Source organism: Pagrus major, chromosome 13, assembly GCF_040436345.1.
Source record: "Pagrus major chromosome 13, Pma_NU_1.0".
Lineage (NCBI taxonomy): Eukaryota > Metazoa > Chordata > Actinopteri > Spariformes > Sparidae > Pagrus > Pagrus major.
The window spans coordinates 11,033,014-11,060,071 of record NC_133227.1 but is presented as its reverse complement, the minus strand read 5'-3'; the positions used below and the strand labels follow the sequence as shown (position 1 = coordinate 11,060,071).

General features: G+C 40.2%; 1 protein-coding gene across 1 annotated transcript in view; it reads left to right on the top strand.

Moving 5' to 3' along the window:
• The window catches only part of tspoap1 (TSPO associated protein 1), a 68,549-nt gene that overhangs the window by 2,459 nt on the left and 39,032 nt on the right, over positions 1-27,058 (top strand). The window contains exons 2-4 of the mRNA XM_073479838.1: positions 24,415-24,522; positions 24,903-25,031; positions 26,347-26,523. Of these exons, the coding sequence (XP_073335939.1) occupies positions 24,415-24,522; positions 24,903-25,031; positions 26,347-26,523 (414 nt within the window). The remainder of the gene's footprint in view (positions 1-24,414; positions 24,523-24,902; positions 25,032-26,346; positions 26,524-27,058) is intronic.

Here is a 27,058-nt window from a genome sequence, read left to right as displayed (position 1 = left end):
GCAGTCTATTTAGTTGCCATCATGATGCAGCAAATGTAAAATCATTTAATCTGGCAGTTGTGCTGTGTGTGAGGAGAACGTTGCAGGATGTGAGGAGCGAGGAGGGGTAAGCACATGTGGGTGGATGTGTTTATGAGTGGCAGAAGTGGGTCAGTGTGCTCCACTCTCTTCAATTTTGGATCAAGTTTTCAAAGAGAGGAAATTGAATAATTAATCAAAGCTTGAACCGTGTCTAACGCCAGTGCCCACTTGCCAAACCTCATAGTTGTTTTCACAGCTCTGCTCAGGCATCCCCTTTGTTATCACAGCAGCTGGCATCAGGGGGAAGTCAATTTTTAAAAGGTGTTCAAATGGGAATCTATGTATAAATAAAACAAGAAAGGAATGGAATGGAAAAGCCGGCAGCGAGGAAGAGGGGTGTGTCAATCTGATGGTGTTCACAGTCTGACAGCTAAACAGATCCTTCACTCATCAAATAAAAGAGAAATGTCCCACACTTCAACCCACAAAGCAACGTTACAGGACCAAACAACAGTAATGCAGTAACTGGTAGTGTCTTTGGCAACTTATATGAGGAAAAAAATACTGCATCCATATGTAGAAAAGCGTCTGTCATCCTGTTTGTCCTACTGACTCTTCATCACATTTCTCCCCGAAAAACAGCGTCTGTCCCCGGCAGCAGAGCCAGGCGGCTCATGCAGTTGAATGGCAGTGATTATGTGACGCGATTTAGAGCAAAAAACTTTAACCCACTGTGTCTTTGGCCCTTCCTCCACTCTTGTGTTGTTGTTCTCACTGTCTCTGGCAACTTGTATTGAAAAAAATCACTGCGACGGTCAGCCCTCCCGACCGAGACTTCATTGAACTTTCCCCCAGAAAACAGCAACCCTCTCCGCGAGTGAGAGTCAGACAGGGGCCGCTGTTTACTGATGGCGATTATGTAATTATGTAATTCAGAGCAAAAACTTTAACTTTGTCGTTTTCTACGATGCATGGTGGGTCAGGATCGCAATCACAATGCATTTTAGTCACTGAATGACATCACTGGAGGCAATTTATGAGATTGCATGCAGCTTCCTCTGGAGCCACAAAAAGGCTTTATCTTACTTTTTTTCCACATATGCAGTAGTACTCCTCAAGACTTGTAAACACAGTTAATGTGTAAAATTGGTGGACTTACTCTTTAATGTGCAGCTTAAAGAAATGTAACCAAATAAATACATTAATTAATTAATTAGATTACATTTGTTTTGGCCACACTGTCATGACAGGCTTTTGTGAATTGGCTACCATATGATAAAATGCTAATTTGCTTAAATTTCTAAATTCCCAATTGAAACAAAAACCAAACAAAAAAAAGTATTTATTTATAATGAAGAAATGAGGAATAGTTCAGTAGATCAGCACACTATCAATGATACGTCTGCTGTTATATGTGATAAAGGTGTGATGACACTGTAAAAACTAAGTCAGCTAACAGCCAGTCAAAGTGCTATTGAAGCTGTTTGGCTTCTCACTAAATTAGAGTTGCTACTTTTCTTCCCTTTTCTAATTTACTGGAGAACATTTTATGTGACATGTATTTGACCAGTCTCATGACTGCTTACGGGGAGAGTTTGTCAAAATCTCTCAGTGTGACAGGGTGTCAATATCACTGAACCATGACGGACCTGTCTGCAGCTCATTTCTGTGCAGAGCATATGCTGTTTGGCACGTATGAGGTCATGCTGACTGGATGCTTTTCAGGTTTTATGCTCAGTGAGTTGTGTTTGTTGGTTCTGAACACAACATGTGATAAGAACACTTGCTGGTGGCAGTGGTCATGTGTGTATCATTAAGCTCACATATGTTGTTCCTTGTTGGTTGTTTTGCTGTCAGCACCAGGCTGTTCCAAATCAGAGACTACATTTATATTATAACTGGAACTGAAGAAGAATAGAAGTAGTGTTCAGTGGTGTCCACATCAGGGTTGGGTTCAGTCTTTAGGCTACTGAAGCCATGGTCTTGTGAGCACACTGTAATTAAAAAGAAATCGACCGAGGCTGTAAAACGCAGCTTTAGGACAAAATAACAAGCTTATTTCTGTGGCTTGCTCTTTTTGATCAAGGCTCTTCATTTTCTCAAAATCAACCACTTTTCCCTGTGTTCCTGAGTGTACATTTTGTAGATTTGGGCTGGGAAACATCACTAGAATTAGTAGAAAAATGCCAGTGAAAAATGATGACAATAAAATGTCTATTTTTAACCCAGCTGCACCCAGCTGTGGGTTTTCTGACAGTGACCTTTCGAGGAACAGAAGGTAGACTGTTGCACTTTATCAAAGCAGCCACACTGTAAAGCTCAGCAAGCTTTGTGACTGCAACAAAGGAATCCCAAAGTATTAAAATAGGTTTTGACCTACTGTAGATGACTGGAGATCAGGCTGGAAAAGAGGTGTTGTGAGTGATACGTGAGATGAATTTGTAACTGCATTTTACTTGACTTTATTGTGACATATAACTCCAATAATTACATTACATACATTAAAGAAAAATCTGGAAATGTAATTAATACATTGTTTAGACATAGACTAGCCAGATGAGAATGACTATCCATTAATGAGCAGTATGCCCACAATGGTCTAAAAGAAACAGAGACGGTATGGTATGGTAAAATATCTTTTGATCAAGAAATCTGTATTTCCTCATGGTCTGTATTGTTTCCCATTCCTAGCGTGTATCCAAATGTAATTCACTTTCCTTTCTTTCCAATATAAACATAACAGCAGCTAAGTCACTTTAATGAGCGAGGATTGGGGCCACTCATGTGAACATGACTGACTATTTGCTGCTTGAGTTGCTGATGGTTGGATTTTTTTTCATGTTGCCACCAGGGATGCACAGATCATTATCTGCACCAATGCTGACCTTGTTAAGTGGATTAGTTATCGGCCATAACACGACCGATCCACAGTAAACACAGTTTCTTGTTTCCGCTACTAGCTGCATTCATCCAGCCACAGTAATCTCTGGCCTCATAATATGATGATCCAAACAGGTTCCATGCAGGAGGATAAATGGATTTTAAATGAGGGAAACAAGAGCACTGGTTTAGTTTGGTACTTGAGAGCAGAAGTAGCTAACTTTAGTTTAGAAAAAGAGTCCGCTAACATAATTAACGACCGGCTTGCAGCACAACACTGAAGTTCCACAGAGCCCCTTTAATCATGTCATAGTGATAACTTTTTCCTTTACTTTAAGCTACAACCTGCTCTATTACTTCTCAGCTAATTAATGATCAGGTTAGCAGTAGCCTGCAGCACTAGTTGTTCATGGGAGCAGAAGTAGCCATTACCGATGGCAGACAGTGGAGTTGCACCCTGCTGACTCAAAATACAGACTACAGATGTCGCTGGGTGGCAGACACAGCGGTAACCAGTCACTGTCTGAAAGCACCTGAAGGCTTCTATATGATAATTTATATCCCCTTAACACATTCCCTCTTTTTGTGCACAAGCTTGAAAATTACTGAAAAGGTTCTGTTCTTGATCCCTTCTGAGTATAGTCAAGATTTTTGTCCTCTACAATCTAACTCTGCCAAGTTAGCTTTTAAAAAGAACTGGTCAGGTGCAAACAGGATTTTTCTTGCCCATTTTTTTGTTTTTTTTATTATTTCTTATTATTTTCTTTTTTCTTTTTATTTATTTTGGTTAGTCTGGTCTGTGTTGTAAAAAAGAAATCACTTGCCACACTGATGTTGGGATCTTAAAATGGTTTATCCAAGTACAATTGTGAGGCTTTGTGCCTTCAAACTATATATAGTTTGAGGATTTAACCAGATGCCATCCTGAATAACTTAACAACCCTCTCGTCCTCGCCACTGCTTGTTAAGGGGATTTATTAAGCAGCCTTTCTCATTCGATAGGCAATTAGATGGAGTAAGCCTGAATGTCAAGTTAATTTGTAAGCCTGTATTGAGTTGTGACAGAGTTTATCTTCTGTAGCATCGGACCTACAGCTTTATATGTTTTTTTAATGACCGTGTCCAAGGCTAAATTACTTAAACATGAGGAGCATTCTTCACCTCACCAGACGTTTGTTTCACTCGTGCACAACTGCAGTAAAACATTCAAATGAGTCTGGACTGGACACACTTGTTCCTCTGCCTGCCTCCAGCAGCCTCCCTGTGTTGCAGTGTGGACTGCCCTCTTGAACAATCAATAGGCAGGCAACATCATTCCAGCGTCATCTCCATGGAAACGAGCTCTAGTCGCGGTAATGATTGGGCCCCGTCTCAAAGCCTGCTTTTTTGTGATAGGGCGATGGAAGCAGTCCTCCCCACCCCCTCCTCTCAGCGACACTCGCCGTCTTACACACACACACATTTTTCCCTTCGTCCTCTTTCTTCACCTTTATGGCGCTGTAACCGAGATGGGATTAAGAAGCCTGTCGAGTCTCGTTGCATCTGGATGAAATGCTTTTTGACACAGCATCATCAGTGAGGACAGACTTGCAGCCGAAGAGTCAACATGCCGCCCACATCTCCGCCGTACTGAGAGAATGGGGACTGGAGTAGAGACCTGTTAGTTAGATCGTCTTGTTTTTATTCTCCATCGCACGTCTCGTCTTGTTTGCTATTTCGGATGGGCCTTCATGCGCTGTTTCAAGGCTACGTAGGATAAGAAGTGGACTGCTCTGTCTTTTCCTTTTTCTGGACAAGTACCTATGGCAAACCCCCCTCAGACGACAGAGCAGTAATGCATGAAGAAACGGGCTGTGTCAGTGTTGTGAGCAGGACTCAGAATCTCAATGCTTCGCTGTGATAAACACAAACCACAGTATGCTCAAGAATGCTACCAGGATGATGACATTCACTGAATTGGCTTCACGAGCCAAGGCCAAAAATGTCTAATATCCCTTCGGAGCTGATTGTCCTCATTTTGGAAAACGTCACAGCGCAGAATAGGAGGAGGTACTTTACAACTCCTGGTTCATCTCTAACTGGTTTTGTCTTGGATATGACACACAGACTCTTGCTGTAACTTAGGCGAGGAACACCTTCATTAGCACTGTCTTTGTCAGCTTAACTCTCACCTTATATTGATTTATGAATTTGAGGTCAGGTGTTGGGGTACCAGCAACCATGGCAATAAAAGTCCTTTGCCGGTTTTCTGACACTTCACCGTAGCTGTGAAAAACCACTCCTGCTCTTGAACTGCTGGAGGAAGGGAAGACAGTGACATCTTCATCATTTTGAAGTCAACCTGTCACAGCCGATCCGTGTAATTCTCCTCCAGCAAATGAAAAGCCTGCGATGGCTCGGTCTTGGCCGGGCACCTCGTTTTGTCATATCGATCCCATCTGCGCTGTTTGACTTTGACAGAGAGTGATGTACGACCTGTGTACTCGGCCCGAGCAGCCTGAGCCTGCGCCGGGACCCGCAGAGATGGAGGGACGTGAGGTGGCCGAAGCTCTCGGACAACAGCAGCAGGAGTTGAGGTCGGAAGAGCAGGATAGTAAGCAACACGGGCTCTCGGACAAGGCAGTCCCAACCACAGCTAATATCACTCCAACATCACTGTTAGGAAAAAGGCACCACTCACTTTACGCCAACCTCAATGGTTTCGAAGTGGAAGGTATACGCAAGGTGAGTGTGGAGCATTTGTTGTTGATGGTTGACTTAAGAATGTTTGGGGCCTGGAGACATGCAGGCATAGTGTAGTGTGTTGTAGGATCACCAGTCTTTTTGATAGGAGACTGTGGTTGTGGTTTTATTAGTCTTTTCTCAGTGCAAACTTTAAAATATTGTCAAATTGTTTATACTCTGTGAAGAAGAAGGATTATGCAGAGTAGGTTTTACACTGTCACAAAACATGTATCTGGATTATCATCCAGTTATTACTCTGAACTTGTGTGTGTGCTGCACATTCTATTGACACTTAATCTGTGACAGTGCTGTTGCTGCTATAATTGAAACAGGCTTGTCAGGTATTACGCTGACCTATTGCAACCTTATCCCTAAATTCACACCTCTGCATATCCTGTTAGCATACATGATCCACCTAATGCTAGCTAATTGAAAATCAATTGGATACCTATGAGATTTCCATGTACCTAATGGATGCTCATATAGCTTGTATCTTTTTTAGAGCCCGACTGATACTGGATTTTTTGGGCCGATGCCAGTACCGAAGATTAACGATATTGATATGTTGGTAGATGTACAGACCCGTTTTAGAATGATCAGATTCAGTTATCAAACACCTGAAAAATATGACATATATATATGTATATCTTATGACATATATATTTTACGGTTTAAAAAACGTTTCTATGAATTAAATTACTCCTAAGCCTCTTTTTCTACATTAATATCTCTAAAAAACGTTAAACACGGATACCAGTGTATCTCTAATAGGCCAACATTGGGAGATAATATCAGCCAACTGATATATCAGCCAGGCTCTAACTTTTTTTAGTGTCCCAGTAACAAATACAAAAATTCTCACATAGTTTTTCTGTTGAAAAAAGATCTGGAATTATTAATTTGAGGCATTTACAGGTCCAATTTGTAATGAAAGTTGATTTTTTTAGTCACCAACCCAACACATCAAATACTGACATTTTGGGTTTCCCATCTCATCAAATACTAACGCATTGGGATTGTAGGTTGGTAGGTTGGCGTCCGTATTTGATGAGTTGTGAATGAGACTTAAAAACCAGCATTCTTACAAAGTGGACCTTTTACTTGTCTAGGTTAGTAGATGCAGTGTAAAGGTTACAGTTGGGGCCCTGGTAGTTAAAACAGGTAGCACAGTGGCATCCTAGAAGAGTGGAGAGTAATACATGATGGCAGCTGAATCAGCTTGAGCCATGTTGAGCTGCCACTCACTGAACTGCCACATACACATATACTTATATGTGTTTCTCTACACTGTCATTTCATTGTAGAGACTTTGTTTTTCCTTTCAAGCTTACTTGAATCATGTGGTAAATAGTTTGAAAGGGAATGCCACTTAATGGTCATATTTTCCCTGTAATAATACTACAATATTTTCCACCACCAATTCCTCTGTAAAACCTCAGTCCTTTTTCCATTGCTTGGTGGTTTGAATGGATCTTTACTTGAGGCAGAATCTCATCATGCAGCCAAGGTATTCATCTGTTTGCAACATTGCCCGCTGTCTTCCCCACCCCCACCCCTTTATTACCCAATCACCACAATCACAGCATAGTGAAAATCCCTAATGAACTGTCAACACACACCATGGGAGAAGATTTGGCCACAGAAGCTGAGAGGCAGCATTAATTGATGTATTAGAAATGATTGTGTGGCCATTTCCGACCTGTGGGGGTCGTCAGTTGTGTTTTCCAGCAGGGGGCTGTCATTCTTAGATTATTGTTCATAATTATGCCATTATTTGCAGTGGGGGTACCTTGATTGTCCTTCTGTTGAATTATCACCAGTACCACCCATAATTGATGAGTGTGTGCATCATGTGTATATGTGTGTTTATATGGAAGGAAGCCATTCTATAATAATATAATGAATCTCTGTAGTCCTATATAAGAAGAATTAAACACTGATGGAAAATGCAGAGCAGGTATTGCAGAAGGGAAGTGGGTGAAACTGTGGCTGGAAAAAGGCATCTGTTTAGCTAACCCCCTTATGAATTAGCTGGGCTATAAATGGAGTCCATAGGAAGATAGTTGGTCTTACTGTGTAGGTGATGTTAGTCATCAGATCTAAGTGGCTTAGCCCACACAACAGAAAGTTAGTCTTTATTGTGTATTCCACATAAAGTTGTTAAAGGTGATATATCTAAGAATCTAAAGAAGCCTTGTTCCTGTAAAGTTTGAATTAAGTATGTGTTAACAAGGCAGTTAGGCTCGTCTTAGTTAGATATAAGAGAGAAACTTGAATGCAGAAGGTTTAAGGATGTATTTTTTGTTTAACAAGGAAATGGGTGTAATAATATTTACTTGATTGACATCTTGTGAGTTTTTTTTATTTTTTTATTTATTAGATAAAAAAGCTTAAATTGCTTGTGGAACATAGTGAACTCGCTGCTTGCAATCATCTCCCAGCTTGAACCCAGGGCAAGAAGGCCTAAGCTGTACTATTTGACTGGATGGGCGAGGGTAGATGGTTAGCATGCTAGCTTCAGTAGATATCTCTGCAATATAATACAAAGACATCATCTCAAACCTGTTATTTCACACTCTGTTGATATTTTTTGTTAATTTCCAAGTGCTTTATAATAAAATTCTTACATATTGCATCTTGAAAGGTCTGTTATGTCAATCTTAATTAACTAAACATTTATTGTTTACAAATATGTGTATACTACGGAAGCCCTAAAGGGCCATGCATTCATACATTTTATTTCCTCCGTTTTCCCGTGATAACGAGTTAATTTCATTTGTTTTCTCGAGATCTCGAGTTATTATCTCGAAATAACAACTGCTGTTTTCCCGAGATAACGGGATCATTTTCTTGAGATCTCGAGATAACAAAACTTTGTTTTCCCGAGATAACAATATAATTAATTTGAGATCTTGAGAAAACAAAATGATAGTGTAGTATATTAAATCATCGCAGGAAACATCATTCAGTGTAGCAATGTCAGAGGAGCAAGAGCATATCGATCACCGTGTCACATATCTTTTCAATCAAGGCCTGACACAGGCTGAAATAGCATTATGCCTTGCTATTACAAATAATATACACATTAGTGTGCGTAATCTAAAAAGACGGTTAGCAAGGCTTCAGCTATATCGGTGGTGCAATCTAAGTGAGCCTGATGTCGTCTTTAACTACATAGCTGACCAACTACGAGGTCCCGGGCATCTCCATAATCTCAAGCCTCTCATATCACAGTCATTATCTCGAGATCTCGAATTAATTATATCGTTATCTCGAGAAAACAAAGTTTCGTTATCTCGAGATCTCGAGAAAATTATCCCGTTATCTCGGGAAAACAGCGGTTGTTATTTCGAGATAATAACTCGTGATCTCGAGAAAACAAATGAAATAAACTCGTTATCACGGGAAAATGGAGGAAATAAAATGTATGAATGCATGGCCCTTTAGGGCTTCTGTATTATACTGTATATACTGTACCTATCTTCCTGCAATAACCAACAAACATTGTATTATTCATTTAAAGCATTGCTGGGATATTGAGACACAAGCTTGGACAAGATAGGAATTAAGCCTTTGAGAAAGATGACCATGTTCCTTTGTATAAGCAACTCTTCAATTTAATTAAATGGTAATGGTACACATTCATATACTGACGGCAGAGGCTGCATGCAAGGTGCCAACCTGCTCATCAGGAGCAATTTGGGGTTCAGTATCTTGCTCAAGGATACTTTGACATGTAGCCAGGGGAGTCGGGGAATCGAACCAGTGACCCTCCGAATACTGGATGACCCACTAAACCCACTCCATTAAAAAACTTCAGTCAAATCTCTATAATGATCTTTATAGCTAGTATAAAGATCATTATAGAGATTTGACTGAAGTTTTTTAATTCTGAAATTGCAAAATACTGTACATTATTGTAACTTTTCTAAGCTGTTTTCATGGTTTCTTCTCACACAATAGCTTGGAGGGTTAAGTAGATGCACACTGTCCATTATTGACCCAGAGTACATGAGGACACTGGAGTGCTTATTCAGACCACCTTGACAAGTTTTGGTGCAGTGGTACGAGGTCATTTTTAATGTCCGCTTAACTAAAGAGCAGATCTGTTATGTGTCGTGCTCTTATGATGTGTACATCAAAAAGATTATAAAATGTTTAAACATGTCTTGAATTTAAACAGATGTATCATTTTGTTTGGTAATACTTAAATGTGTGCATTTACTGACGTTGATAAGTCGACATAAAGGTTATGTAAATATTTCTGATGCCATTGTTTTTACTCTTATAATTCTCATTCATTCAGTCAACTTCTTTTTGCTTTGGCCGAAAAAAAAAATATGAAAGAAAAGAAAAAAGTAATTTAAGTACTAAGATTTTAATGTCAGAGTGATGGTGATGTACAAATCTGTTCTTGTGCTTGGTATGAGTATTCCAGTGGCTGCAGTTTCATCTGAACCACCATAGAAAACCTGTGTTAGTGTAAATTACCTGAAGCAGTTGTCAGTGTCAGTCTTTTTTCTTCATGAAAGAAAGAAGCATGATTCCTCTGAAAGTTAATGAGCTTGTTGACTGTGTGGTCCTGTGTGATCACAACTCTTTAACACCTGTCTGGTTGCCATATGGCTGCCTCTGTAATGACTGTTGGGTTTACACACCGTGAGTTCCAAATGGAGCTAGAAAGAGCTAATATGCAGTAAACCCTGTTTCTCCTCAGTAACTCCACTGAAGACAGTTATTATTCCTGATTGACTGTACTTAACTGTGATCCCTCCCTCTGATGGAGCTAAGGCCAGGCTGGCACAGACTAATATTCTATGAAAATGGTCTTTTGTTCAGTGTTGTACTAGTATAAAGACCTTTGTTCAGTGGCTTGGGTTCTTGGTAACTTTGCCACACACAGTTTAACACCGGCCTCTTCCCAATAGACCCTTTCACATGTAGTTCCCGGTAAATTACTGGGATAATAAACTTTTTGCATATGCAATGACTATGCCAGAATAGATTGGGCAAGGGACAGTCCAACAGATGGTGGTAATACACAACCACTGTAAAACTCAACAGATGAAGAAGAAAAAGATGGGGCAGGGCTAGATAGATGTGTATGCGGAAGAAGACGTCTGTTATTATTTTCAGGAACATGGTGGGCAAGGAGCTGCTTTTGTCCGGTGCTCTTGTTTGTTTATTGAAGTCTAAATAATGTTTGTACACGATCTACTTGATTCAGAAACATGCATTCAATACATTTAAAAGAACATTAAAAGAGCATTGGATGGTTAATTTAACAGAAGGAGAGACAGCAGTCTTGTGTTTGGTTCACTTATGCCATGTAAAAGCCTCTTTCATCAAACAAACATAACCCTTTATATTCTTGTCCCTGCAATGCTGCTACCTTCAGTGTAAGGGTCAAAACAAAGCCATACCGGCATTTTCCCAGAAATGTTTCTAAGACTTGAAATTAGACATGTAAAGAGGTAAAGATTATAGATCCCTGCTTCCATTTACACATGACCCCGTGTAGGAGATGTTCCCAAACATTTCATCAATGGACTGCATGTGTGAAAGTGGTTATTGAAAACAGTTCTTCCGGAGGCCTTAGGAATATGTGGTTTGGCTGTTTAACTTTGGAGAATCCACAACTGTGTTTCAGCTCTGACGAAAGGCTGAAGCTCCACTTTGTTTATATCGGGGGTGCTTCTGTTCACACAAGGAACACCTCTACCTCAGTCCATTTAGTTAAAGGGGACATTTTCTGCCTTTTGAAATAACCCAAACGCAAAAGTGCTTGTCACTCAGTCTGCTGTCAGCTGTGATTCTATAGCCTGTAAATATAGGCGCTTTAACATCGTCAACAATTCCCCTGCTGTGGATAAAATGACATAGAGGATGCTCAGCAAAAATGCTGGAGTGCCATTTAAACCGTCAAAGCAGCTCTGTAACAAGTGCAGTCAGATTTCTCAGGATACAACCAGTATTAAAAGTCAGTTTTGCTGCTGATCTATTGCTGAATGCAGAGAGTGTTGGGTGTTTGACGCACCGACACCAGCCCTACAGGTCAGCACCGACCCAGTTTGCACCTATGGGAGAACTGAAAGTGGAGCAGCGTGTCTGTATAGAAGACCTGGTTTACATGATGATGAGCCTAGCATCCGCTGTGTGCGGACATGTTGAAGGCTCATTAAAGAGAAGATCGTTTTATTTAACCACCAGCACGGATATATTCAGTTTACAATGCTGTAAAACAGGGACACACATTGGAGAAGCTGCAACCAGAGACTCTAATCGATTCTCATCTAACCGATTAATCACCTTATTGTCGCAGCTCTAGTAGATGCAGATCATATATGTTCCCTTTTTGCCACAAGGTCCAATTTGTATGTGTGTGTGTGTGTGTGTGTCCAAACATGAGTGTGTTTTATTGGCTAGCCATGTAATGACTTGTGAATAATTGATAAGAGCAGTGAGAGGAGAATCTCTTGAGTATTGGTCTCTCACCATATCGCAGCCCAAACATCATTGTCTGTCTGTCTGTCTGTCTGCTGTCTGTCTGCTGTCTGTCTGCTGTCTGGCTGCTACGAGCCACAGACTGTCTCTATGGAGCAGGGGTCAGACATGTTTGTATGTCACAACTGTGGAGCCAAGAAATTGAGTGTCACTTTAACAACATATACTGCACTGTATATGGGATGCAGAGAGTACATCCTATTGATTTGGAGACCCTGACATTTACAGTATTACTTACTGTTGCTCAGATTAGGTTACTAACAAATCTTTCTATCTATCTAGAAGTTCCCATTTACAGCCCATTTATTGTTCTCCCAAAATTATGACAAGGTACAAGGTAAATTATTCATCGCCTAATTCATTGTGAGAAAAGTGGCACTCAAGTAGTTATACTATAAATACATGGTTCGTGGTGGCTGTAGCTCAGGAGGTTGAGCGGGTCGTCCAGTAATTGGAAGGCTGGTGGTTTGAATCTCCCCTGGCTGCATGTCAGAGTTTTTTGATACACTGAATTGAGCAAGATACTGAACCCCAAATTGCTCCTGATGAGCAGGTCGACACCTTGCATGGCAGTCTCTGCTAACAGTGTATGAATGTGTGTGTGAATGTGACAAATGTTGTAAAGCACTTTGAGCTGTCAGTAGACTGGAAAAGTGCTCTAGAAATGCAAGTCCATTTACCATTTGTGTTTCTTTTTTCATCTGTACATCTGCTGTCTTTGGCTCAGACCTAATGTCACATAGAGCATCTCTGGCTTTCCCTCCTCACATATACATTCACTGTTCTACATCCAGACTGCTACATATTTGGCATTCTCTGCTGTCTGTGACATTTCTGCATAATTCGGTCCTGCTCCCAATCTGCTGGTGAGATATGACCCATGCTGACCTGCGTTCCTCCTCACAATGGGAAATGCTTTTTGCCTGGAGGAGGAAATGGAGACTCATTTATTTTTGATACACTGAATGTCAAGAAAGGTCACTTAGGCCCTTCATTACTGAGTGCTTCTGCCAGATATACATTTATTAAATGTGACTCGTAAAGGTTTGTTGTGGAAGACTGTAGTAGTGTTTAGACATTTGTATAGCGCAACAGTGTTGTCAGAGACTTGCTGTCTTGGCCCTCTGCTATACTGTCAAAGACTGTGTGTGTGTTTGTGTGTGTCTGTGTCTGTGTTAGTTTATTAATGGTTCTGTTGTCCAGAAACTAGTCTCAAAGGCTGATCTGATCTGCCCCATGTTCTGTAAATGTACAGTATCTGCCCCATGGCTAAACACACTAATAGATTATATTACTTGATCCATATGGACACATAAATTGTGCTTTCAAGGTCAGCCTATTAACTTTATTTTGATTGTTGCCTTTCAACAAACTGCTAGCCAATTCAATGTATTGAAGAGTAAAGTCCGTGTTAAATCCGAGTGTCAAGGACAGTCCAATCAATATTCTGCAACATCGCCAACACTCAAACTCATCGATAAGCTGTAAATTCTTGACTGGTCTGGACATCGCCTAAACACAAGTACAATAGTAACAAATGGTAATGAACATGTTAAGACATTTAGTGTGATATTGCATTAAATACCTCTGTAAATACCAATGACTAAACATGTTTGCACCTGACTGGTGATACTTGGATGGGAATTTCCACTGCTCACTAAGAACATGTCTCTATACTGGAAACATCCGGGGGGATTTTCCGGCTCTGTATCAGTGAGCTCTGGGTGATGAGGTGCTGGCTGCTGGCTGCTGGGGAAAACTACAGCGATGACAGTGACTGAGTAGGAGGAGTGATTTTTGGCAACATCAAAAAGCGACAACATCCTCACAGGGCTGGTCTGATGCATTTTTTCAATTAATTTTATGCACTTTCATTTCTGGCTGAGTGCATTGTAGATTTTGGAGGTCTGCCCAGTCTGTAGAATGAAATTGGCTAAGTCGTGCCCATATTTGTCATTTGCTCACTTTGATTGTTTTTACCAAAGCTTCATTTAACAAAGGCAGTTCAACCTCAGTCTGGTAACTTCACACACTTAAGTGCATGTTTTAGTGTCTTTTTAATATTGCTTTTCTACACATCATGTCATGAATCCAAATGTTGCCTATTTTCCCCATTATGGTAACCAGTGTGCTTTTACATGTTAAATTAGATTTAGTAAAACCTTTTCTAAGTGTGTCTATTGTACGAGACGACAAATTAAGTTGTTGCTCGTGTGATAGCGGGGGGTAGACGGGGCTTGTATGCAAATGCAATTTTCTTTGACAAGATGAAGGGTTATTTTCTTTTGAAGCTCTCGGGGTTGAACCTGTGGAGGGTCGGGGGAGAAACAAATCATCTCCACTACATTCTGTCTCCCCTCTATCCATTTATGCTGACACTGTACTAAATGGAATAATTTGGCGACCCCTCCTTGTGTTCATCTTTTGACTTTTCTAAAAGCCAGATGTTCTCTGCATGTCTGACGCCTTATTAAGCCCCTCGAGGCTCAGGGGATTGTGACATTTTTATTTGTGGACTGTGAGATGATGAGACAGCCATGCCTGCAAGGATTTTAATTACTGGGTTGGTAGGGCAGTCTTATAATATTTTTTTTATAAGAAAGAAGCTCTGTGCCATAATAGAGACAAGATCTTGCTGATGGGATGGGTTATCTAATTAATGTTACCATGCATTGTAGATACAGAGGCTTGCATGTTGATTTCTTAACTTGGATTAAGCGTGAAATCACTACTGGCATAACATACTGTATGAATCCGCCCATTGCTACATGAGAATAAATCATGACATGAGTCAATAAGGGTTTCGAAACCCCATCCTTGGATGTAAACTAGACAGCACATAAAGGTTATGTGCTGAAATGTATGCACTTATATCTGAACATATGGAAGAGAGAATGCACTAACAAGCATTTCCAGACAGTGCATTTCATTTTAGCACAACCTCACCCAAAGGACGATTGTATGACTGTTGGTGGAGGTAGATTGCTGGATGCCCTTGGGGGAGCAAATGGGTGTCTTGTGTTGGCTCTTTGTTCTCCAACGCCATAAGAGAGACCCCCTAATCTGTCACCGTCAGGTACCCTGGGGGAGATGGGTCGTGATAAATACAGGAGGGGATTTGAGAGGACACTTAAGAGGGCTTCTTCATGACTTATATATGAGTGTAGAGAGAGAGCTGCTGTTAATAAACTACCTCGGGCCACAAACAGCTTTGTGGTTCTTTTCATGAAATATCGCTGAAGAGATATTTCTCTGCTTTGTGTGAGACCAGTGCAAATAGAAGCCTAGAAGAAAGTTTTGCTTGAGCTTCAGCACTTCCCTTTGCCCTTTTGTCCTATAAATAAAGTGGATATTGCTACAGTGATCATAGTAATTAGAAAAGCTCAGGCTTGGGCAGCTGAAAGAAATAATATGTAGTATTGGAGATGAACATTTCTTTGCACTGGCAAAATTAGAAGTGGAGTTTTAAACCACAAGAGATACATGTGATGATAGAGTAAAACGAAGAAGACTGCAATGTATTTCCCTCTAGTCAAAGATCAAAACAGATATATTCTTAACATATTAGTGACTTGTTAGGATGTTTGACAGCAGAGCAGTCTAGGACACCTCATTAGAAATCCATTGATGTTGTAAGAGACAGCAGAGATAAAGAGAACCATTGATTTGGCTCTAAATTGTAACGCTTCACTGATATTCTGATGTCCATTAGTGGCCACATGAGTGGACTCTCTCTGCTGGTTATAGTTTTTCTGTGTCTTGCCTCTGCTGGTAATTAAAACTGTGTTCAGGAGTCAATCTTTGCAACCATGTGGTGTTTGAGGGTTGGGTTTTCCCCCCTCTATCATTGCTGGGAGCAGTCAAGGCCTGGATTAATTAAGGCACATATCCAGATTCAGCAGACTGCATCCTTTATGCCAATCCTCTGAGCGACGGTGCTGAATGAAGCTCAGCAGCAAGCACTTACAGTTTGTGCATTAATAAAATTTAATCTGTAATTTTCTGACAAGCCAGGGTAAAAATGTAAGGAAATGGAGATAACCTGACTTTAGAAGCTCTCATGTTTATTATATTTGAGCAACTGAATTACTTCTTTTTTGGAAGAATACAAGCTCTGCATCTTTTAAAGAAGCTACCTCCAGAAGTAGTAGTACTACTAAGACACATTGCAATAAAAACATTTATTTTATATTGCATAAATTTACTTTATTGCTTCAATATCATATATTCAAGTATGCAGGCAGCAGACCTTCTGATTTCCAAATGTGTAATAAATTGCTACTGTGTGTTATCCTTTTTTCCATCCAGGTCTAGCCAAAGTAAATAAACATTTTCACATTTTTAGTTAGAAACTATAATTAGTGGTTTGTTGATGTATTGCCTTAATGGTAGACCCTGTGATTGCCTGTGCTGTTGTTGTAATACAAACTGTTTGGACATTGGCTGAAATGGTGCTCAAATGGGAGCTCTAATACAGCCACTTAAGATATCATGTCCAACAAAGAGCTAACAATGGCAAAACGCATGTTTGTGTGTGTGTGCCTATGTGCATGTCTGTGTCTTTGTCTCGCAGTCTCCTTTGAGACTTACAGTGGGGGATTTCTAGCTGTCAGCTAAAAATGCTGATGTTGGTGTTTCTGTGAAAGAGACTGTAGACATTTCCATACGCCCTACAGAAGCTTGCCGTGGATCCCAGACAAAAGGATAATCTGGTTGTGAGACCTTATGAATATGTAAGAATACGTCTGTGGATATTTAATGACCTATTCAAATTTTTAGAAAGTCTAATCCAAAGTCCCCTATTGTGCCAAAAATAGAATAAAAATGTGACATCTGCCCTTCTCCTTTCTTAATAGCTTTTAAAGTCTACTTACATTTATTATCAACATTCTTTGTTTGTATTTTTTTCTGCTTTTCGTTTTGCCAAAAAGACTATTCACTAATGAATACTGCAAAGATACATGCCTAATATTGCAGTGTTTCTCTTTTCATGTGTTTTCAGTGCTCGAGCTCTCAGGGCCATCATCAGAATGTCTGAATAACATTATATTTACTATTATTTCTAATAAAACAAACAACTTGAAGCAGTGAGTAGAGCATGTTTTGATAACACTAATAGAGCAATTAAACATTCATCATTTTTTAGCTTTGAATGACTTCCTTATCTGATTCAGAAAATATTTTCATAACTTATTTTGGCAGAATTTTCATTTCACCTTACATATTGATAATCTCTTTATCAATATTATTCATTTTATAAGCTCCATAAAACTCGTCATACACCGAGAGTGGTCAATTTAATATGAAAATGTGTTATAATAGACTGGGTTCTATCTGCTGTTTTCATTTCATCTATCCATGGTGTCTGTGTTGCTTTTCTACTTTAGCGCTTGCATCAAAATGCAAAATTCCAGAAAACCCTAAGCTGTTTCCATTCAGACCCCTCGAGGCACATAAAACAGCTTCTGACCCAGATAATCAAAAGGCAATTCAGGCTGCTCTCTTTACAAAACTCTTTACAAAAAGTCTTGTCAGTGTCAGCTTGTTATTAGAAATAATTAGTAACACGGCACTTGTGACGATTCTCTTTAATGTCATGCTTTTATTCTAGTTCTTAAAGATAGGGTCAGTAAGTTATTTTATAAGGGTTTTTTATTGTATTTGTAGAAAATCTCTTAACATCCTGACAGCAAACAATTAATCAAATGCTCTAAGAGGAAAAAAAGGAAAAAACCGATGCCTGTGGCTGTTCAGGCCTCTAATAAGTCCTTGTCTACCTATGTATCTGCCAGCCTTCACACACTCTGCTCGTGCACCTATTACATATGACCAGAATCTTCCATGAGGCTCAGCCAGAGATGGTTCTTTTTAGATCTGTGCAGATATATTGCTTAAGCTAATTGAGCTAGTTGCAAAAGAATGGCAACTTAAGTGCAGCCAAAATGTCCCAATGCTAACATGCTAGCTTGACAGCAGTGAGTACAAACAATAACCATGTTCCTCGTTTACATTTGTTATGATATTGTTACTGTAAGTGTTTTCTTACATGTGAGTGAGACATGAGGTAGTTGGATAAGAATAATGTGCCGCTCTCACACTACAGACCCCTGAGCCCGATGCTCAGGAGCTTACCCATTAGCACAAAGCACACAGTCCCTGAGTCAAAGACAGATATGCAGCAACAGAGTCGTTCAACGGCTAACGTTAGCCCAAAGCACACACCGCAGTGAAGAGCAGTAACTGCCGCACAGAGGTACATTCGTGGCGGCTATTTTGCTTGTGTTTACACAATTGTTGTATTGTTTATTTATGTATTTTTAGACTCAAAGAGCAAAGAGAGCAAACGCATCTCTCTGCTGGCCAGTAAGAGCTACAGGGCAGTCTGTAGTCAGGCAGTGTGCGTTCATGTGATTTGGAGAAGTGGCTCTGAAGGGAGGGTTGAAGGGAGGGGGTGGTATTATTCCGTCAGTCTCTACAATTTTACCAACCCCAGCTTAAAGTTAGATTGTTTTGTTTGACCTTTAAAACTTCATTTTAATTCCATATTAAAGTTACTTAAAGTGTATTGCTCCACTTGCGTTTTAATAACAGGGTCAGTGACATGTTGGTGCTGGAACCACCTGCTGTCTGACAGCCATGTGATGGTAGAGTTTGTCCTTCACTGGCTATGCTTAGAGTTCTGAGTACAAGTACAGTCTCTTTCACAGGCAGTTATCTGGGGTAGTGTCTTTCACACGTACAGAGCTCCTATAAAGGAAATTCAGCGTCACTGTAGGTTCAGTTGTTTGTGTGAAAGGACCTCTTTCTGAAAAGCCGCTTTACAAGAAAGTGTTACCTTCTTTGTAGTGATCTGAAAAGCACAAAGTGATTGAACTCCTCTGTGATTCAGTTCCTCTTCTTCTTAGGTAGAGAAAGACCCAGAGAATGATGTTATGATGAAAAGCTGACCCAGATGCCTTAGAGGTTTTTCCCAGCACTAAATATCTTGCACAGCACCCTGCTTTTATCAGCTGCACAAGAGCTCTCACAGCAAAAACAGTCAAATAAGAGTACAGCAGGAATAGGCAGTTTTCCTTTCTAGTGTTAAATAATCACGTCTTACTTGAAATTTCAGATGAATACTGCTTCACTACATGTGAATGGATGGATGCAACAAAAAAACAAATACAATGCAGCTTCACAATCAAATAGAATAATCAGCTTTATAGCCAGCCATTATAGTGATATAATACAATGATAAATTAAAAATGCTTGACAAAAGTTTGCATTGTACATGATAAACAGTGTAACTGTATGGTGTGAGTGTGTGCACTTAATAATCAGCACTCCCCTCACTTTACTGCTTGTATACACAGTTATTGTAGCCAGATTCAAACAGAGTGTCGGGAGATGGCTCCATTAGGCCCGTCTGCCCTGCCCAAAGGCTCAGGCTCTCCTGACAGACGTTTGTGTGCAGACCCCTGCCCTCCTGCCACTGAGTTACATCTGCCTTGCTAACTGAGCCAGGCCCATATGAAAACAGCACTGCATAGAGAGAGTAGAACTTGCTGAATGCTAATACACTGGCCTTGAGTGGACCTCACCACCTGCAGCCCTTTTCTGTGGCAGCAAGAGAAGCAAGGGCAGGGTGGTTTTTAGTTTGTAAGAAGCCAGCATTACCTCATGCCTAAAGAAAAGCCTCCGGTGTATTTCAGTGTGATTCCCAGGGAACAATTACAAGACATGGACGAGCTCCAAGATCATTAGAATCAGAATGGAGGCAGGCCGAGGCTGAGTTCACTCTGGCTGGCCTTCCTCTGAGGTGATTGATTGTGCTTTAGCATCGTCCTCCTGAGAGGAAGACTGGGACATTGGGACCGGCTGAGTCCTCTAACTGATGGCAAAATAACTCAAGGACACAAAGTTAATCTAATTCTCTCTGAGCCACTGTGTACAAAAGGGAAAATATCATCTCTGCTTGAATCTAAAAAACAATTATTTAGGCTGCAATTATTTCTGCTAGTTGTAGTGTTTGAGCATCACTTTATGGTGTTATTTATTTTATTTAAGTGTCTTTGAGAGTTTTTAAAAGCGCTGTACAAATAAAATGTATTATTATTATTATTATTATTATTATTATTATTTGATGTACGTGGTGTCTTGTTTCCTTTTGCTTCTGGCATCATGTGGTGGGTCACACTCAATTCTAACACCACATGCTATGCTGCTACTGTATGTGAAGTTCTGCACCTTTAACTTACTTTCTTATTAAGAATAAATACTTTTTTCCATTCAGTTTATACTGTTTAGTACTTTTTGGCCTCCTGTGAAACATTGGACTTGCTTGGAGCTTAGTTTCAGTTCTTCATTACTATACTTACCATCATCGCCCAGATAAAAGCCTCACTGTTTTCTGATCCACCCTCCTTCACTCTTCTCTCAGAGCTGTGTTGACATCTGCTGCTGTGCTAACAGCTGGTAATTTAAACTGAATATTTTATCCTGCTGCTTTATGTTTAAACCTTTCCACTGGTATTCACACCTTCCTGTTTCCCTACGCCCACCGTAGTTGCAAACAATACAACCCTCGTCTTTTTAAGTTGTTTTTTTTACTCTCTGACATTAACTTTATTGATTTTACTAGCTTGAATTTGTTTTTACTGTTGCTTCTTTTAACAGAAAGATCTGTTTTTGCTGTGCTGCAAGCCAAAGCTTCCATGCAGGAAAATAAAGGCTGATTTGAACTGAAATGAACTAGTAAACCAATGAAAAGCCTTTATTGTTAGGCAGCTACAAGTGTTATTGACAGAACCTCTGAGGTTAGCGAGTGACTAAGTGTGGAGAAGCAGCCACAGTGAACTGAGTATGATGAGTTGCACGGTGGGCATCACTTCTTGGTAAGCCGTACCTTTAACTGAACAATTCCTGTGTTGTAGAAAAGCACCTTTCCTGTGTCCTTCTGATCGCAGCTGCTTACAGCACAGCATGATGTGTCCCAGCCCTAATGTAAATTCAATATGTAGAAAATCTAAATTTTGCTGGGCAAAGAGCCTTTTTGTGTTTCATTTAAGCTGGTGGCTTTATGTTCCAACTCTCTGGTATTCACGTTAAGCCTGTCTTGAAGAACCTTTTTCCTAACATATAAATACAATGTCATTTTATTTGGAGTTGTTAGTTACAGCAGGAGTGAATAGTTTTTGTGTTTTTTGACATTGTATTTGATTAGATTTTAAGAATTTACCAGATGTTTTGGCTTTAATCCTAACATTAAATTACAAGAGATAAATCAAACCAAGGCAGTCTGATAAGTAGCGCCCCTGTGTCCCTGAAAAATTCATGTGTCATCAACAAAGGAAATAGTGTGGTCATGAAGTGCTGTTCATAGTATATTTTTTATGACCATACACTTTTGTGTGCAGTTTCTCTATGTACCTTAATATATCATCTAATGAGGATTCCATTGTGCATGTTATCCTGGCCAGAAAAATTGTATGGACAATGCATTAATGTTTTTTTTTGTTTGTTTTTTTTTTAACAGTTTTATCTTTTTCATGTTGTAAAAACCAAAGTACCAAAAATGTCTCATAGAGGAAAAAGTAGTTTTTACAGCATCAAGGATTAAGAATAAGACCTATAAAGAAAAGTTATTACATTTTGGTCTTGGTTTTACTTTAGGCAGCTTATTTTATTTGCTAGCAATTAGTTTTTGCTGTATAATAATAAAACAGAAAAAAAGTGAAATTACAAAATCCCGAAAATAACCACTTGTAGATGCATTTTTGTGGTCAGTGCTGTTTCCTGTTGATGCTTCACAATTAATGCCCCCCTGTGTTTCACCAATTGAATGCTTTTAATGTGACGTGGCTGCAGTAGGATGTTTCATATGCATTAAAAGTAAGGCTGCTGTCAATAAGTTAAAATTGCGCTGGATTACATATATCTATTGTTTTAATCTTTATACTTTGCATTTTAGTAGGCAAACTTAATACAGCTCAGGAGCAGCTCTTGCCATTGTCAATAAAATAAATAATTACCCTAGTCAATACATTAAATGGCTGCTGCAGGGAAAATACAGACCATAAAAAGTGTTAAAAATGGGTTTTGATTTCATAAGGTTAAATTTAAATGTGAATTGGTATAATAGCTTCAGTAGTAGTTTCAGATATATGAGGTGCAGTCATGCTTAACCAAAATAGTGCGATGAAATTTTGCCCTACAGTAACCTAGCTGCTTCCAAGATGTGCCCAAAGGGAGCATTCAAGTTTAAGGAGAATGAACTTACTGACTCAATGCCTGTATTGATTATAAATGTCATCAGTGAAGCACCTTTTTTGCCTACAGTGACAAATAGTGATCACGTCTTTGCTGTGACTGCAAGGTTTTTACAGCTAATCTTAGACAGAAGTGGACATTTACTTAAACTTGCACTTATTTTGGGGAACAACAGTGGGTCTGCGCTGAGTGATGTTGCTTTTAGATCTACATTGAATTTAAAATTCTGCCACTTTGATATGCAAGTTTTTGTATATTAATATGTATGTGCTGAATGATTTTCCTCACCACATCTTGTGTTCATAATTTCAGTCAAAATATTGTGTCTGCTAGTCTGTGTGCTGTTACCCTGAAAACATATGGTCTCTCTGGCACTAGTTTGTAATGTACTAACTAGATATTCAGAGAGGATGTCTGTGTGTTACCATAACAATAGTACTGGAAGATGAACACACAGGAGCCTCAGCTGCTGGTTTACTAAACAGCTGGTCATTAGTGTTGACTTAAGTAACAGGTACGGTAGCATTAGAAACCCTCCAGAGAGCCACCAGATCACCCATCACCTGTGGTTACCATGGCAACATAATCTCAAGATGACGGTCACATGATTTAGATAGCACACCATGTCATCAGAATTTCTGACATAAGATTAGTCTCATAAAAGTGTTGTTGTGGCAGAAGGCTGTTTGAGGTTAGTAATTAGGTCCCAAGAGCATCGTGGAGACACATTTTAACAGGTTTACTGGTGTTTCACATGTGGAGACATCTGTCTGCTGTCCTGCTGAAATCCCACAGTCTGTGGCCTATAGTCACTTCCTCCTTTCTTCATCTGTCTGTGCAGAAGCTGCAGGTAGGGACATGCAGACTGTCAAAACTTGTCACTTGTCAAACTGACCACAGGTAACATGAGACAGTATTACCTTTCTCAGCAACATTAATTATTCCACATGAACAGGCAAAGTCAGTCTAGTTGACAGTTTCGTTAAATGTGTTTCACTTGGAGGACAAACCGTCCCCTTACCTCCAGCTTATCAGTTCACCCCGTCCGTCCATCTGCTCTCACTGCAGCCATCACATTCATGTGTGCCAGGTCGGCTTCAGTGAGCCCCAGGGCTCTTAAAGAGCATCCCTGTCACAGAGGCCGGGTGACACCATTTATTTTCAGTTGAAAGACCAATTGGGGGTTTTTACCACTTCCTGGGTTCCTCCACTTGGACGATAAACTCTAATGACAGTCGTGATCACCACATTGACTCTCTGCCACATTGACCGTCTGCCTTATTGTTGAGCTGTCTCTTCACTAACAGCTCACAAGATAACAAGCTTATTTATGTGACAACCAGGACTGCTACGCTTTATAAAAGTACTATAAAACGTCAGAGTATGTATATACTGTATTTCAGCACATGACAGCTGACTGCTGACTACTATATGTGGCGACCCTATTAACATGCTAATGTTTCGACCATGTGGTCATGGTTCAATCATCAGTAAGATAGAAGAGAAGTAAAGTGAAGATTCATCTGTCTACACAATAACAAATGATACACATGAGCAGGTAAACAGCATTGAAGCGGCTTTGGGACAATACCTGTTCTCCAGAGGGGACAGCTAAACCACATCACAGCTTAGATTATTTTGAATTAAGTATCTAAAATACTGCTCTCCTTCTCCTCTACTCATAGCTCAATATGAGAGCAGATCTCTCTTATGCTTAGTTAGTGTGTGGTATAATAGGTGTTGAGTGCCAGCGGTAGGCTGATTGAGATGGTCTAATGAAAAGCCATTTCAGTGGGCTGTCATCTGTCAGCCACCAATAGACAGCAGCTATGTAAACATTGGCTGACAGCGGAGGCAGGCTTTCCTGTACGTCAGAGATGAAACATGATTTAGCCAATTTTAGAAAAATGAAACTCGATCCCTGTTTCACTGAAAACAGATTTACTGATACTCTTGTGTTTCACTGTGTTTTTGTACAAAACAAAAAACAGTAGTTGATAAATTCTGCATCCGTCTTTGTTGTTTGTTTTTCAGAATGGTACTGACTATGGCTTCTTGGTGCGTCAGAACTCTGAACTGTTGCGAGCCCTTGATGAGCTGGAGAAGACTTGTACCACACTGAGGGAGGAGAATGGCCTGCTGGTATGACTAAAAATAACAGAGGGTTTGTAGTCTCAACTGAAGGCTTCAGAGAAAGTAGGCCAGGTGCACAGAAAAGGCAAACAAAACATTTAAAACGTGCACTGTTTCAGTTTGGAGCTGTAAGTTGCTCTGTTTCGTTTTTTACAATCATTTATTCAGTTTATAAATAGATCATTATTTTGTCAGTGAGTTGGCCTCTCCCGGTGTCTCTTATGAATTTCCCCAGTGATATAAAACTCAGACTGAGTCTCTCTTCAAGCCTTCCTGAATAACTGTTTCTATGACTTTCTCATTTGGCATTGCTGCGTTGGTGTTGGTGTTAGTGTTAGTGTTCCCGGCAGGCATTGTCTGATGATGATATTTGTTTCCCCTGTGTTTAGCGTAAGAGCAGCGCCCCAGAGACCGAGGAGAAGGTCAGGCGGCTGAGGAGAAAGAACACAGAGCTGGCTGTTCTCGCTAAGAGGCTGGAAGAGAGGGCACGGAAGCTGCAGGAGGCCAACCTCAAAGTGGTACGCCGCACAAACATTTTCACAGCTAACTGCATTGTCCACTGTGTTTGCCCTCACTCGACCCAAATACTGACAGTGACTCATTATCAAGCACCACCATCCACATCAGCACATCACCATGAAGTCCTGTAATGAGTTGAATAGTTAAGTATGTGATGAATAGGAGCCTTTTTGAAACAGACCAGCACGCTATTTGGATAATTGAATGCATCACTAGAATGGCTGCAACAACTCAATTTTCAGTAGGAAACATCCTTGAAAAAGAGATTAGATAAAGCAAACCCAAACTTAATGCAATATAAATGTTTCACTTTTCTTGGAGGCACAATGCACAATGTAATAAGTGTCTTGCCACAGCTTACAAATTAATGTTGAAATTGTTATTCATTAGGTTGCTAAATGTTTAGTTTCTTAAAGAATGACATGAACACCTTAATAAGATCTAATCTAATTCAACCGTATGAGATTCAAATACTATTGTAATGAAAAGCTGCATGATGCACAATATCCGTCTTTGAGTTCTGAAGTGGTAAGTAGTGTAGTAGTCTCTCCTGAAAAGCAGTAGTGAAGAGTACAGTAATCTAAGGACCACCTATCTCTGCCCCAGCTGCAGTCACTGGCTGCTGTTTATTCTGAGTGCACCTGTTCACTAGACTAAGGGAGGGACCTCCCCCCTCCTCCTCTCACCTCCTGCTGCTCATTGAAGGGCAAAGGGAGGTAGTTCTGACGACCAAAAGTTGACAGACTGTTAAACCACTATTTTGGACCGAATCTAATCAGAGATTGCTTAGCTAGGTAGTGAGTTAGCTTGCTGTTCTATTTGGCATTGCTTGTAGCCAAAGTGTGAGCCAGAAATTCCTCACAAAACACTGAGAGCACCATGCTCAGAAGCTGGACAGTAGAAGTAAATGAAATGTGTTCTTGAAGGATAGCTCCAACTATTTTACACATGTATGTGTGTTTACAGGTGTTGAGGAGTACTACTACCTATGTGAAAAAGTATAGTATAGTAGTATAAAACATTTTGTGGCTCTAGAGGATCTGCATGTAATCTGATGTCATACAGTAACTAAGTTGAATTGTAGGTAAAGTAGGTGTCAGGTTTTAAAAACAGTCCACTGGCATTGCACTCCGTTGGACTCGTTATGGACAGTTTAAAAACAAATGATCAAATCCAATACATCAGACCCAGAGATATCGGCCCTTTTATCTCACACATTCTTCTTCCTTTCAAAACCTGGCACCTACATTACCCATAATTCAATTGCTCTCCTGTTTGGTGATTAATACATATTTCCTTCTTGCTTTTGTGAAGGTGAACTCCCCATCACTGATGAGACCCGGGTCAGTGGAACAGTACAAGAGGGCGTTTGCCCGTCAGCGAGCGCGTGACCTTGCCCAGCATGCCGATGCACTGCTGTGTAAGGATAAAGAGATCGCTGCCCTACAGAAAGAGTGCAGAGAGCTGGAGGCACGGCTGGGCACCACTAAGGTATTTATAACACAATTAGTTTACTCAGCCCTCATTGAACTGTGCTCACTGATTTGCTCCCTCTAACCCTGCTCATCAGCCCTGCCACAGGCTCATAATGCCACAAGCTCGCTCTCTGCTGGACAACACAGGTACTACTCATCCTAACTCCCTCCTAAGCCCGTATTACAAAGGCTGCGTCACTGCTGATGACTAGATGACAGTGCAGGAATAGGCTGCCTTCCTAAGTGCCTGTTTTTAATTACTGGTCCAGTGACTTAGGAGCTCATTATTCTGAATGTGAACATATGCTGTGTTTAAGAATTAAGGGTCTTAAAGGGTGAGCTGTGCATTGATCTAGGGAGTCTGTGCTGCATCCTATGTTCAACTGAAACACATTTTCACAATGTGATGAGGTGACAGGGAGGGAGGGAGAAGTGGTCTTTAATAGGACTTGAACTTGAAATGGAAAACTTTAAATATGTCCATATTAGATGACTCAGATATTTTTATATCCATGACCCCGAATCAGATTTACTGCTTGTTGTTGTGTTAA